This window comes from Ctenocephalides felis, unplaced genomic scaffold, assembly GCF_003426905.1.
Source record: "Ctenocephalides felis isolate EL2017-DRISC unplaced genomic scaffold, ASM342690v1 CF-g0.4_SCAFFOLD_01886, whole genome shotgun sequence".
NCBI classification, from domain to species: Eukaryota; Metazoa; Arthropoda; class Insecta; order Siphonaptera; family Pulicidae; genus Ctenocephalides; species Ctenocephalides felis.
Genome location: NW_020538040.1, coordinates 5,870,393 through 5,885,848, shown reverse-complemented (window position 1 = coordinate 5,885,848; position 15,456 = coordinate 5,870,393). Strand labels below are relative to the sequence as shown.

At 29.3% G+C, this 15,456-nt stretch overlaps 1 protein-coding gene across 1 annotated transcript; it reads right to left on the bottom strand.

Annotated features, from left to right (window-relative positions):
- Window positions 1–2,837: 2,837 nt before the first annotated feature.
- Window positions 2,838–15,064, bottom strand: LOC113378555 (E3 ubiquitin-protein ligase RFWD3-like). Its single transcript, XM_026619105.1, has 4 exons — window positions 14,113–15,064; window positions 10,514–10,684; window positions 7,357–7,704; window positions 2,838–3,050 (listed from the first exon to the last, which is right to left on the bottom strand). Exons 1-4 carry the CDS (start codon window positions 15,028–15,030, stop codon window positions 2,838–2,840), a joined length of 1,650 nt encoding a protein of 549 aa, XP_026474890.1. The 5' UTR covers window positions 15,031–15,064.
- Between the last annotated feature and the right edge of the window lie 392 nt (window positions 15,065–15,456).

Genomic DNA, 15,456 nt, shown 5'->3' with positions numbered 1-15,456 from the left:
AATTCAATAATTTATTTTTTATTCATGTATTTATTCATTTATTTAATAATTTATCCATTCATTTATTTATTCATTCTTTTATTTATTTATTTATTTCTTATTCATGTATTAATTTATTTATTTATTCATTTATTTACTTATTTATTTATTTATTCATCAATTTATTTGTTTTATAATTTACTTATTTATTTGACATCTTATTCATTCATTCATTCATTTATTTATTTATTAAATTATTTAGTCATTTATTTATTCATTTGTTTATTTGTTCATTCATTTATTTAGTTATTCATTTATTTATTTATTTGTCTATTTATTTATCTTTTTATTCTTGTATTTATTTATTTATTCATTTATTCATGCATTTATTTTATAATCTATTATTTTAAATATTTATGCAGTCATTCATTTATTTATCTATTATCGCATTTATTTATTTATTTACTTATTTATCTATTTATTTAAAGATTAAGATATTCAAAAAAAATTAGAATCCGTTTAGTCCTTTATTTTCAGTTTGCTTGTCAGTAGAGTCCCTTTTCTATTTTTTTCTTAATTTGCTCGTCAGTAAAATCTTTTTTGGTTTTTAAATTTAGTTTGCTCGACAGTTTTTGTTTCTTATTTCAGTTTGCTCGTCAGTCAGTAGAGTCCTTTTGGTCCAATTTCCTTTTTGAGTTTGCTCGTCAGTAGAATCCCTTTGCTCTAATTTTTTTTTTGAGTTTGTCAGTTAAGCCATTTTTTCAAACTTATATTTTAGCATTTTTAAGTTTGTTCGTGAGTAGAGTCCTTTTTCATATTTTTTTGAGTTTGTTCGTCAGTAGAATCCTTTTAGCCCTAATTTTTTTTTGGTTTGCTCATCAGTAGAGTTCCTTTTCTAGTTTGTTCTAAATTTGCTTTTCAGTAGAGTCCTTTTTCTGAGTTTGCTCGAGAGTCGTTTTTTTTTTGAAGTTTGCTCGACAGTAGTTTTTTTTGAGTTTGCTCGTCAGTAGAGTCCTTTTGCCCCAACATTTTTTTTGAGTTTCCTTGTCAGTAGTAGTCACTTTTGTTCCAATTTTTTTAAGTTTCCTCCTCAGTAGAGTCATTTTTCTCCAAAATTGAGAACTTTGAGTTTGCTCGTCAATAGAGTTCTTTTTTTAATTTTCAGTTTGCTCGTCAGTAAAGTCCCTTTTTTGAGTTTGCTCGTCAGTAGAGCCCTTTTGCCCATAACTTTTTTGAGTTTGGTCGTCAGCAGAGTCTTTTTGATTCATTTTTTTTTTTTTGAGTTTGCTCGTCAGTAAAGTTCTTTTTCGTCTTTTAAAATCAGTTTGCTCGTCAGTAGAGTCCCTTTTGTCCTCTATTTTTAGTTTGCTCTGTCAGTAGAGTCCTTTTTATGTTTTATTTCCAATTTGCTTATCAGTAGAGTTCTTTTTGTCCTTGTTTTTTTTTCAGTTTGCTCACCAGTAGAGTACTTTTTTTGAGTTTGCTCGACAGTCGTTTTTTTTTTGAGGTTGCTCGTCAGTAGAGTCCTTTTGCTCCTGATTTTTTCGAGTTTGCTTGTCTAAGAGTGCCTTTTGTCTTTTTTTTTTAATTTTCTCGTCAGTAGAGTCCTTTTTTATACTTAAATTTTAGCTTTTTCTGAGCTTGTTGCTCATCAGTAGAGTCCTTTTGCTCCATTTTTTTTAGTTTGCTCGTCAGTAGAGTCCTTTTAGTCCGAATTTTTTTGAGTTTGCTCGTCAGTAGAATCCTTTTTCTGAATTTGCTCGTCAGTACAGTCCTTTTGCTCCTAATTTTTTTCTAAACTTGGCAGTAGAGTCTCTTTGCTCTGATTTTCTTCAATTTGCTCGTCAGTAGAGTCCCTTTTATGTTTTATTTTTAATTTGCTCGTCAGTAGAGTGCCTTTTATGTTTTATTTTCAGTTTGATCGTCAGTAGAGTTTCTGTTGCTCCCATTTTTTTGAGTTTGCTCCTCAGTAGAGTCCTTTTGATCCTAATTTTTATGAATTTACTTTTTAGTAAAGTCTCTTTTTTATTTTTTTGAGCTTACTCGTCAGTAGAGTCCCCTTTTAGAGCTTGCTCGTCAGTAGAGTCCCTTTTGTCTTTTAAAATCAGTTTGCTCGTCAATAGAGTCCCTTTTGTCTTTTTTTTTGAGTTTGCACGTCAGTAGAGTTCTTTTAGTCCATTTTTTTAAGTTTGCTCGTTAGTAGAGTCCTTTTGCTCCATTTTTTTTTTGAATTTGCTCGTTAGTAGAGCCCTTTTGCCCATAACTTTTTTGAGTTTGGTCGTCAGCAGAGTCTTTTTGATTCAATTTTTTTTTGAGTTTGCTCGTCAGTAAAGTTCTTTTTCGTCTTTTAAAATCAGTTTGCTCGTCAGTAGAGTCCCTTTTGTCCTCTATTTTTAGTTTGCTCTGTCAGTAGAGTCTCTTTTGTCTTTTAAAATCAGTTTGCCCGTCAGTAGAGTCCCTTTTGTCTTTTAAAATCAGTTTGCCCGTCAGTAGAGTCCCTTTTATATTTTAAAATCAGTTTGCTCGTCAGTAGAGTCCTTTTGTCTTTTAAAATCAGTTTGCTCGTCAGTAGAGTCCCTTCTTGTCTTACATTTACCTAATTCCATTCATTATAAAAAACATTTCAGTTCAATATTCTTTTTTATTATCATCAGTTCGTATAAAAATATTGCCTTAGCTTAATTTGTACAGAATTAAATCGGGTAAAATTACAATTATTACAAACTAATATATACACAACTCTAAATAATAATAATAATAATAATAATAATAATATTATTATTATTATATTACTATTATTATTATTATTATTATTATTATTACTATTATTACTATTATTATTATTATTATTACTATTATCAAACGACCACTCTCGTCCTATACAAATACAAAGAGGTCTCGGTTAGTGCTAAAAGATACATATTCGATTCGACTTGTGCTGCGCACAGATCGAGAACGGGATTCGACACTGGCAGCGTCTTGACCTTCTTCTCGGTTTTCATACTCCAGATGATGTAGCTCTTGTAGTGGTTGTCGTAGACTGCCACGTAGTGTTCGTTGTTGAAGATTATCTTGAAAAGATAAGAAAAAAGAAATATAGATAAGATAAATAATAAAAAGAAAAAAGATGAATATTTGCAAGTTTTGTGCAAATTTTACGAATGCTTGCCGTGTTGTCCGAGCCTAACGCAGAGGTTTTCCATACGGTTTTGCTTAGGCTGGGTGTGCATGGTAAGCGTTACCTAAATACTTTTATTTTTAGTACATATGAAATATTTTGTAAAGGACTCCACTGAAACGCGAATTCAATCTCGTCTTACGAACAGTAAGTACAAATCTATCAGAATTTTCTCCGAAAATTACTTTCTAATAAAAATTCTACTGACGAGCAAAAGCAATAGCAACTGAAAATAAAAGACAAAAGGGACTCTACTGACGAACAAACTGAGAATAAGAAGAAAGAAATAGACTCAACTGACGAGAAAACCCAAAAATAAAATTTAAAAAGAAGCTGCTGTCCAACAAACTCAAAAATGGCAAGAAAGAACTCTACTGACGACTAAACTAAAAATAAAAGACAAAAGGGACTCTACTGACGAACAAACTGAAAATTAAATTTAAGAAGAACTCTACTAACAAGCTAACAAAAAACAACTATACTGACGAGTAAACTAAATCCTGATTTAAAAAGGAAAAAGAACTCTACTGACGATCAAAATTGGAAAATTAGAATAAAGAACTCTACTGACAAGCAAATCAAATCCTTATCTTAAAATAAGAAAAATAACTCTATTAACGATCCAAATAAAAAAGTAGAAAAAAGAACTCTACTGATGATGGAAACGTGAAAAATTAGAAAAAGAACTCTAGAAATTAAAAAAAAATAGAAAAAAAGAACTCCACTAACGAGCAAAATCGGAAAAAATAGAAAAAAAAATCTGCTGACGATAGAAATCTGAAAAATTAGAAAAAAAAGAACTCTACTGAAGAGCAAATTCCGAAAATAGTAGAAAAAGGAACACTACTGACGATTAAATTGAGAAAAATTAGAAAAAGGAACTCTACTGACGAGCAAAATCTGAAAAATTAGAAAAAGAACTCTACTGACAATATAAATCAGAAAGAATAGAAAGAAAAACTCTACTGACGGTGCAACTTGAGAAAAAGTAGAAAGAAAAACTCTAGTGACGACCAAATTAAGAAAAATTAGTAAAAAGAACTCTACTGACGAGCATATCAAATCCTGATTTTAAAAGTGAAAAAAGAACTCTACTAACGATCCAAATAGAAAAATATAAAAAAGAACTCTACTAACGATCAAATTCAGAAAAATTAGAAAAAAACACTAATGACGAACAAACCAAATCCTGATTTTAAAAAAAGAAAAAGAACTCTACTGACAATCTAAATCAGAAAAATTAGAAGAGAAACTCGACTGACGAGCAAATTAGAAAAAACAACTCTTCTGATGAGCAAATTCAAAGAAAAAGTAACGAAATCCCAGAAAAAATGAAAAAATAGGAATTTCTGACAAAAACGTGAGCATATACTGCGAGAATTTATTAAAATTATCCCTTCATTGGACATTATAAAATATTATAGGCCTACGGAAAGTTATTTTCAAAAAAAATACATACACGAGTTTGTATTTGCATGAGATGATGTCACATAAAATATGCCATGTGAAGTTCAAATAAAAGGTCTTCATAAAAATTATCGAAATACCACATTCACAATTTTAAAAAATCCATAGGGTTTCCTACAACCTATTTATTCAATGTCTAATATCATTTTTTACTATTTAAAGTATACTGGCTTGCTGTAAGGTTTCTAGACTACAATATTATAGACAATTTAATTTAGCACAAGTTCACCGAATATTTCATTCCATTTGGACGAACGCTTCAAGAGTTACAAGAGATGTAACAAAAGTGGACCAATGGGTTGCAGAACTATAAACAGTACAGCAGGTAAAGATTTTGTGACGTCAAATATGGCATGTGGGGTATCAAATGAAAGGTCTCAAAAAGCACTATTCAAAAATCATGTTAAAAGTCTTAACAAAACAATCAGGTTACGTATTTTATATTAAACCGAGTCGATTTAGAGTTTTACCACATTAGACAATTTTATACATCATTTAATTTTGTAAAAGTTTGTCGAATATTTCACTGCTCTACGACAAATAGTTCAAAAGTTACAACCGATTTAACAAATAAATACACAAACGAGTTGCCGTACTATAAGCAGTACAGCTGGTCAAATGCGAGTTAAGAAGTTTTACTTCAAATATAGGCATGTTGGGTATCAAATGAAAGGTCTCGACGAGCACTATTCAAATACGTCAGTGACGTCCAAAACTGTCCAATAGGGTTCCGTACAACTACGTATATCCAATATTTTAAACTAATTTGAAGGTTTCTATTGCAATTTTAAAGTGTACCGAGTTGATTTAAGGATTGATACCAAGTACAATTATAGACAATTGAATATAGAACGTTTTTGCCGAATATTTTATTTGCGTCAAACGATTTGTTTAAGAGTTACAAACGTTTTAATAAATAAATACACACAAACGTATTGTCATACTATAAATAGTACAGCTGGTCAAATGCGAGTTAAGAAGTTTTACTTCAAATATAGGCATGTTGGGTATCAAATGAAAGGTCTCGAGGAGCACTATCCAAATATAGTAAAAAAATCAAAGAAACCAATAAGGTTCCGTGCACATAATTTAGTCCGACAACTGAACCGATTTGGCCTCAATTTGTTTAAATTTACTTTAAAGTATACCGAGTTACTGTAGGTCATCACAATGTTCAGCAATATTGTAGATACTTTTATGACGTACAAATTTGTCAAAGACATCATTTACAACAGTTTAGAAGTTACAACCGATTTAATAAATAAACAAATATTGCGCCAGGTCCAAATATGAGTTAAAAAGTTTTACTTCAAATATAGGCATGTTGGGTATCAAATGAAAGGTTTCGACGAGCACTATCCAAATATCATAGTAACAAACAAAAGAAGCCAATAAGGTTTCGAGCACATAATTTAGTCCGACAACTGAACCGATTTGGCTACATTTCGTTTAAATTCACTTTGTGCATTTAAAGTATACCGAGTTGTTGTAGGTTATTACAATGTTCAGCAATATTGTATATAATTTTATGACGTACAAATTTGTCAAAGACATCATTTATATCAATTGAATACTTTAGAAGTTACAACCGATTTAATAAATAAACAAATATTGCGCCAGGTCCAAATATGAGTTAAAAAGTTTTACTTCAAAAATAGGCATGTTGGGTATCAAATGAAAGGTTTCGACGAGCACTATCCAAATATCATAGTAACAAACAAAAAAAGCCAATAAGGTTCCGAGCACATAATTTAGTCCGACAACTGAACCGATTTGGCTACATTTCGTTTAAATTTACTTTGTGCATTTAAAGTATACCGAGTTGTTGTAGGTCATTACAATGTTCAGCAATATTGTAGATAATTTTATGACGTATAAATTTGTCAAAGACATCATTTACATCAATACAACAGTTTAGAAGTTACAACCGATTTAATAAATAAACAAATATTGCGCCAGGTCCAAATATGAGTTAAAAAGTTTTACTTCAAAAATAGGCATGTTGGGTATCAAATGAAAGGTTTCGACGAGCACTATCCAAATATCATAGTAACAAACAAAAAAAGCCAATAAGGTTCCGAGCACATAATTTAGTCCGACAACTGAACCGATTTGGCTACATTTCGTTTAAATTTACTTTGTGCATTTAAAGTATACCGAGTTGTTGTAGGTCATTACAATGTTCAGCAATATTGTAGATAATTTTATGACGTATAAATTTGTCAAAGACATCATTTACATCAATACAACAGTTTAGAAGTTACAACCGATTTAATAAATAAACAAATATTGCGCCAGGTCCAAATATGAGTTAAAAAGTTTTACTTCAAAAATAGGCATGTTGGGTATCAAATGAAAGGTTTCGACGAGCACTATCCAAATATCATTGTAACAAACAAAAGAAGCCAATAAGGTTCCGAGCACATAATTTAGTCCGACAACTGAACCGATTTGGCTACATTTCGTTTAAATTTACTTTGTGCATTTAAAGTATACCGAGTTGTTGTAGGTCATTACAATGTTCAGCAATATTGTAGATAATTTTATGACGTACAAATTTGTCAAAGACATCATTTACATCGATACAACAGTTTAGATGTTACAACCAATTTAATAAATAAACAAATATTGCGCCAGGTCCAAATATGAGTTAAAAAGTTTTACTTCAAATATAGGCATGTTGGGTATCAAATGAAAGGTCTCGACGAGCACTATCCAAATATCTTCCTCACCTGTGTCGATCTCGACATAACATCCTGAAACTGTCCTCCCAAAAATTCGTGGACCACCCGAGCAGTTATGATGTCATCGACTTTATCCAAAGTGGCCACGATGTGTCTCGAATTCTTGAACTTGGAACAGGGCCTCGCAGATATCAGTATGTGGTCAGAACTTCTGTCGTAGGACAGACTAACAAAGGAGCCTTCGAAGGGCAACTTGAAGGTCTTCTTAGATTCATCGATTGTGTCCACGACCCAACAGGATTTCAGGGTGCACACTAAGACTCCTCCGTAGGGCAAAGGGGCACCTGGTGAGGCTGGAACTGCACGGATGGAAATGGCTGGTGACATGTCATCGAGCTGAAAAGGTAAAAGAAATAGAAATGTATCATTTTAATAAATGACAAAGTTACAAAAGATTTGATAAAACGTAAACCAATGGGTTGCTCGATGTAAATAGTATAGTGGGTTAAAAAGTTTTACTTCAAATATAGGCATGTGGGGTATCAAATGAAAGGTCTCAAAGAGCACTATTCAAATATCGTAGTAATAATTTAAATTAGATTTTAAAACTATTTAAACAATTAAATAGTGTTCTGTATAATGCATTTTTAATGTGATTTTTTGCAATTTTAGAGTATATTAACTTGCTCTAAAGTTTCTATACTCGATCGTGTTATAAATCTTTTAATTTGAACAAATTCCCTGAACATTCCATGTATTTTGGACAAACGGTTCAAAAGTTACAAAAGGTGTAACAAAAGCGGACCAATGGGTTGCAGAACTATAAATAGAACAGTGGGTAAAGAAGTTTTACTTCAAATATAGGCTCGTGGGGTATCAAATGAAAGGTCTCAAAGAGCACTGTCGAAAGATCGTAATGAGAAAAAAATAGACTTAAGGACTCTACTGGCAAGCAAACATTTTTTTTATTTAAATAAAGAAAAATGAATTCTACTGACAATCAAAATTTATTCAATTACAATAGTCAATCATTTACGAAAAAAGAGTTTACTGACGAGCAAATTGCAAAATTCTGAAAAAACAACTCTACTGACGACCAAGTTAAGGACTCTAAAAATTAGGAAAAAGGACTCTGCTGACGAGCAAATTGAAAATAAAAGACAAAAAGGACTCTACTGACAATAAAATTGTAATTACAAGACAAAAGGGACGAGCAAATTGCAAAAGGACAAAAGGGACTCTACTGACGATCAAATTGCAAAAGAAGAAAAGGGAATCTACTGACGAAAAAGTTGCAAATAAAATACAAAGGGGATTCTACTGACGAGCAAATTGTAAATAAAAAATAAAAGCGACTCTACTGACGAGCAAACTGCAAAAGGACAAAAGTGACTCGACTGACGAGCAAATTGAAAATTAAAAAAGGGACTTTAGTGACCAGGAAATTGCAAATAAAAAACAAAAGGGGCTCTACTGACGAGCAAATTGCAAATAAAAGACAAAAGGGACTCTGCTCACAAGCGAACTGCAAATAAAATACAAAAGAGACTTTACTGAGGAGCAAAACCAAAATAAATTATATAAAAGGGACTCCACTGAGGAGCAGAACCAAAATAAAATATATAAAAGGGACTCTACTGACAAACAAGTTGCAAATAAAGGACAAAAGAAACTCTACTGACGAGCAAACTAGAAATAAAAGACAAAAAGGACTCCACTGACGAGCACACTGAAAATAAAACACAAAAGGCACTCTACTGACGAGCAAACTAAATATAAAAAAAAATAGAGTGTCTATTGACAAGCAAACTAAAAATAAGAAAGAATAAGAATGACATTAAAAATAAAATAAATAATTTATTTGGTCTTTGTTTCAGATTGCTCGTCAGTAAAGTTCATTTTTATTTAAAACGATATTATACTGATAATTTTAATTTGCTCGTCCGTAGAGTTCCTTATTTAAACAGATATCTTAGCTATTTTCTAAATTTGCTCGTTAGTAGAGTCCTTTTTTGTAAAATTTTATTATTTGTCTTGTCAAATACGTTTTGAATTGCATTTTTGGACTGACAGTTTGATTTGCTCGTCAGTAGAGTCTATTTTTCAAATTATTATTATTCTTGTCAAGTCCGAGTCGAGTTTAGTTTTGAGTCGAATTTGCTTGTCAGTAGAGTTCTTTTTCTCGTGAATTTTTTACCCAACTTTTTCACAAGAACAAGGTTAATTTACTCACTAGTAAAGTCCTTTTTTCTTAAATATTTTTTAAGTCCTTATTCAGTTTTCTTGTCAGTAAACCCCTTTTTTTAAACATTTTGAGGACAAATATAAATAATTTATCATAATTATAAATCGTTATATAGTCACAAGAGATATAATAAAAAGTGGACCAATGGGTTGCAGAACTATATATAGTACGGGTAAAAATGTTATTATGTCAAATATGGCATGTAGGGTATCAAATGAAAGGTCTTAATGGCTACTAACCAAAAATCGTACTTGTAGACTCAACAAACAAATAGAGCTCCGTATAAACCATTTTTAATCAACTTTTAATATCTATTTTAGTATTTAAAGTACACCAAGTTGATGTAGAGTCTGAATATATTATAAAAAATAATATATAATTGAATTTAGAACAAATTCACAAAATATTCCATTTATCTCAGATGAACGGTTCACAAGTTACAAGAGATGTAACAAAAGCGGACCAATGGGTTGCAGAAATATAAATAGCACAATGGGTAAAGATGTTGTGGTGTCAAATATGGCATGTGGGGTATCAAATAAAAGGTCTCAAAAAGCACTATTGAAATATCGTAGTGATATTTTTAACAAATTAATAGGGTTCTGTATAATGCAATCTTAATGTAATTTCAAAGTATACCAAGTTGCTCTAAAGTTTTTATACACGATCATTATAAAATCTTTTAATTTAGAACAAGTTCACCGAACATTCCATGTATTTTAGACAAACGGTTCAAAAGTTACAAGAGATGTAACGAAAGCGGACCAATGGGTTGCTGAACTATATAAAGTACAGCGGGTAAAGATGTTGTGACGTCACGTATGGCATGTGGGGTATCAAATGAAAGGTCTCGACAAGCACTATCCAAAAATCATACTTAGAGACCTTAAAAACATTTTTAAGGCTTCGTACCACGCACACTATTTTTTCTTTATTGAATAGAAATTTTATTTATTTTACCTTGAACGTATCCAGACACTCCTGTGCATTATTTAAATCGAATTTCAAAAATGTTCCAGACTGTCCGCCCACATAAAATAAATTCGGGTTGCTTCCATCCCAACAGCAAGACCACAATTGAATTTCTGTATTGACGACTAGGATAATGGTTTTTCTTTGGACGTCATAAATCTACAAAGAAAAAATATAAATACAAATATAGAGAGAAGAAAAAAATAGTAGATACTTATGATATAGCGCCATATAGATATACAAAACTTTTAATTGAATTGCGGACTATCTACATGTTGATATTAAAAGCTAAAACTTTCAGATAATTTATTTTTATTAATTTAGAAGCATTTGAGACCTTGGGAGCAAAGAGATTCCAAAAATGTCCATATTAAGGACCACCCTAATATATAAAAAAGAGAGAAAAAAGTAGGAATAGATAGCTAGAGAAGGAGAGAAGAGAAAGATATATATATATATATATATATATATATATACTAGCTGACCCGGTAAACTCTGTTTTGCCGCTTTGCACAAGTTCTTATAATATACATGATATATCAATAATAATGTTATATTTTTAATACACAAATTTTTTTACATTTCGATAATTAATTCTAATGCATCATAGTGTTTTGTTTATTTTAATTTTATTTATGTCAAATAGTGAAATATTTTTTTTAATCAATGAATAAATTAGATTTCACAGTCTGAATCAACGCAATCAACCATTATCTGAATATATAATACTTTATATAAATATCCGATTTTTTACTTTTGCATTTAATTTAAAAATATTGAATGTCAATTTCATATATCCAATATGCACTAAATTTTCAAATGCCAAAATATTTCCTTTATGGTCAAAAATGATAGTATTTATTTTACAATAATGTTTTGTATCAATAATTTGCTTGGCAATATTGCCTATAACATAACTTGGAATAATTAATTTATTTGTTTCCTATTGAAGTCGTTAATTTTTTTTTTTGTGAAATGTCAAATTTTTGTTTGTGATTAATTTTAAATTCAATATGTCGCTTTTTTATTGTGATCTCTGATCTATAATGTTTTGATGAAGTTTTGGTTTCCGAAATAATTTGGTAAGCTAATCAAATAAATCAAAATCGTAAATTTATTCATAAATATTGACAAATGACATTTAATTTTTTTAATGTCAACTTTTATTTAAATTTATAAGCATTGATTTTTAATTAGATTTAAAACTATAAACAGTGATTTTGAATATAGCATTTCATCTAATTTGGATATAAATGTTAGATATTTCTATATATGTACATGTTTTTGATTTTTATTTTTTGAAATGTCAAATTTTTTTTTCAAAAATTATATATCGAAATTTCCTTAAATTTTGACATTTGTCATTTTAGTGTTTTGTTTTTTTTTGGTCATTTTCTGTCAAAATGTTTAGAAATTTATAAAAATAATATATTTATATTTCAAATTTCCTTTTCAAAATTTCCTAACGATGAGACAATAAAATTTAAAATCGGTTCAGTAGTTTGGGCGTCCATCGCGAACCAACATCGTGACACGAGATTTATATATATATATATGTATATATATATATATTGATTGTTTCTTTTCCGAACAGTAAATCCAATAATAAAAAACAATTTGTTTTTTGAAGATGTTTAATACGACGTTTCGGAACTAGGTACGTTCCATCATCAGGTTTATTCTGTAATAATTTATATATCCATATCACTAATATTTTTTTGTTAAAAACACTCGATTTTTTTGGAAGATATTTGTAGATGTTACGACTACACAAGACTTAAACACACTGATAACAATCAATATATTGAAAAAATCCAGGACTTATCTATTGAATATATATATATATATATATATATATATATATATATATATATATATATAATTTGAGAAAAAAAGATTTATGATTTTTGAAAAAAAATTTGACATTTCAAAAAATAAAATTCAAAAACATATACATATATAGATATATCCAACATTTAAATCCAAATTAGATGAAATGCTATATTCAAAATCACAATTTATAGTTTTAAATCTAATTAAAAATCAATGTTTATAAATTTAAATAAATGTTGACATGAAAAAACGTCAAATGCCATTTGTCAACATTTATGAAAATAATTATATAAATAGATTTACATTTGACATTTCACAAAAGAAAAATGTTTAACGACTTCATTAGGAAACAAATAAATTAATTATTCCAAGTTATGTTATAGGCAATATTGCCAAGCAAATTATAGATACAAAACATTATTGTAAAATAAATATTATCATATTATATTAATTTTCGACCATAAAGGAAATATTTTGACATTTAAAAATTTAGTGCATATTGGATATATGAAATTGACATTCACTATTTAAATTAAATGCAAATGTAAAAAAACAAATATTTATATGAAAAATTGTATATTTAGATAAAGATACTGCGTTGATTTGGACTAATTCATGATGCGAGTGAATTATTTTTGGAAGTATGAAATGTCAAATAATTTTGAAAATTATAACAAGTTTTTAACTATTTGTCAGTAAGAATATATTTTATTACAAATTCATATCCATATCAGGCACCAAAGTAATAAATAATACTTATTAAATGACATATTATTTATAGACAATATTTAATGCATATTTTAATTATATTTTTTGACATTTGCTAATTCAAAATAAATTAAAAATAATTGAAAACAATGTCATAAATCGCATATTTATGGAAAAATATCAAATAAATATATTTATGTTTCACTTGATTTCAAATTAAAAGAAAACTAATTGCTATGCCAAAATAGATACTATATTCATCTAAAATTATAGTCTAAATATTACAATTTTACAGTACGAAAATTGATAAAAAATTAATAAAAGTGCCAAAAATCAAACATTTTTTAGATTTGGACTCGGATTTCTCAGAACTTTATCCATGTTAGTTTCAGGGATAGTATGAATATCAATTTATAGTCGAAAATTTATATGATAAGTGATTAAAACATTATAGATCACAATAAAAAAGCGACATATTGAATTTAACATTAATAATCATAAACAAAATTTTGACAGTTCAAAAAAAATGAATTTTAAACGACTTCAATAAGATACAAATAAATTAATTATTCCAAGTTATGTTATAGGCAATATTGGCAATCAAATTATAGATATGAATTATATCATAATATATTAAATTTCGACCAAAAAGGAAATATTTTGGCATTTAAAAATTTAGTGCATATTGGATATATGAAATTGACATTCACTATTTTTAAATTAAATATAAAAGTAAAAAATCTGATATTTATATAAAGTATTATATATTCAGATAATGGTACTGCGTTGATTCAGACTGTGAAATCTAATTTATTCATCGATTAAAAAAAATATTTCACTAATTGACATAAATAAAATTAAAATAAACAAAACACTATGATGCGTTGGAATTAATTATCGAAACGTAAAGAAATTTGTGTAATGAAAATATAACATTATTATTAATATATCATGTATATTATAAGAACTTCTGCAAAGCGGCAAAATATTTTTGATGGCAAAACAACGTTTGCCGGGTCAGCTAGTATATATATATATTATCTTACCTTTGCAGTTTTATCCAAAGACACAGTCAGCAACAAATCCACATTCAGCGTACTAAATTCAATATGCCGAATCTGTTTCTGGCTCAAATAAACAAACTGTAGCGTCTTACACAATTTCATATCAATCAACCTGACTCCAAAACCAGCAAAAATATTCCCCTGAGACTTCTGAGACACCGCCAGCAATTGATAATGCGGATTGTATGAAAAAACTCTACACCCAGCATCGCTGGACATCTCTATAGTCTTATCTTTGTACAAATCAATTAATTGAGTTTTACAATGACTAGAGGAAGTATTATTTGGGGTGATAGAGGATTGTTTAAGTTTTTCGTTCTCTTCAGAGAGTAATTGTAGTTTAATAATGCAGGATTGATATTGTAGTTCCAGCTTGGATTTCTCGGCTGTGACTTTATCCAGTTTTTCTTTCATGAATTCTAACTCGCTAGTGTCTTGTACTTTGAGAGTCTTTGCGTAAATAAAACGCAGATCACGAATGTGTGCTTTCATTTTGCAAGTCGGACAATTTTTTGTCTCGCCTTTGAGCCAACGCTTGATACAACAGTGTCCGAATAAGTGCCCACATTTTAAAGAAGTCAAGCGATGATCACCTGAATTAGTCCAGTAGTCGAAACATATTGGACATAAAGTACCCTCTTCATCATCGTCGTCGTTGTCTGAGACACTTAGGGCTCGTTTTTTGTTACATTTGACATCCACCACTTTAACATCATCAGTCTTAACTACAACTATATCATTACTATTACTACTATTTTCTTCTTGTACAATATGACCAGTAATTATGCTAGAATCGTGCACACTTCTAATTCTACTGCTTCTTCTAGTTTCAAGAATTGGTGATGAAGGATTCACTTGATTTATTTCCACTGAATCCTCACCAGGATCGTCTAGATCCATAATTGTTTATCATTAATTATAAAATATTAATAGATTTTTGTACATTGTTTAAAGTCTTGTTTATATATTAATTTGTTTGTTAGTACCGGACAATTTTGTTGAGGTTATGTTTTGGTAGTTGACGCGTTTGACAGGTGGTTAAGGCGCGGAAAGAACCAGGCGGTAAATTCAAAAATAAACAAATAATTATTATCATAGATAAAGAAGACTATGATTATTATAATGTTATATACAATTTGCATTTTAGTACAAACTTACATGTATTTTTTTCGTTTTGTTTTTGATTTATTATTTGGCAGCCATTTTATAAGTAGGTAAAGTTTTGCAAAATGCAGCAGAATAATATTTTGTGCGATTTTGTTCCAAATAAATACTTAAAGTTACAATTTTTAATACATATAATAGCACTAATCAATCATAATATTA

Bases quoted from the DNA above. Each gene is read 5' to 3' on its own strand.
- LOC113378555 (XM_026619105.1), bottom strand. From the start codon at position 15,030: ATGGATCTAGACGATCCTGGTGAGGATTCAGTGGAAATAAATCAAGTG. The intron at 10,685-14,112 runs GTAAGATAATAT...TTTTCTTTGTAG, and splicing joins CTTTGGATAAAACTGCAAAG to ATTTATGACGTCCAAAGAAA. The intron at 7,705-10,513 runs GTAAAATAAATA...TTACCTTTTCAG, and splicing joins AGTGTCTGGATACGTTCAAG to CTCGATGACATGTCACCAGC.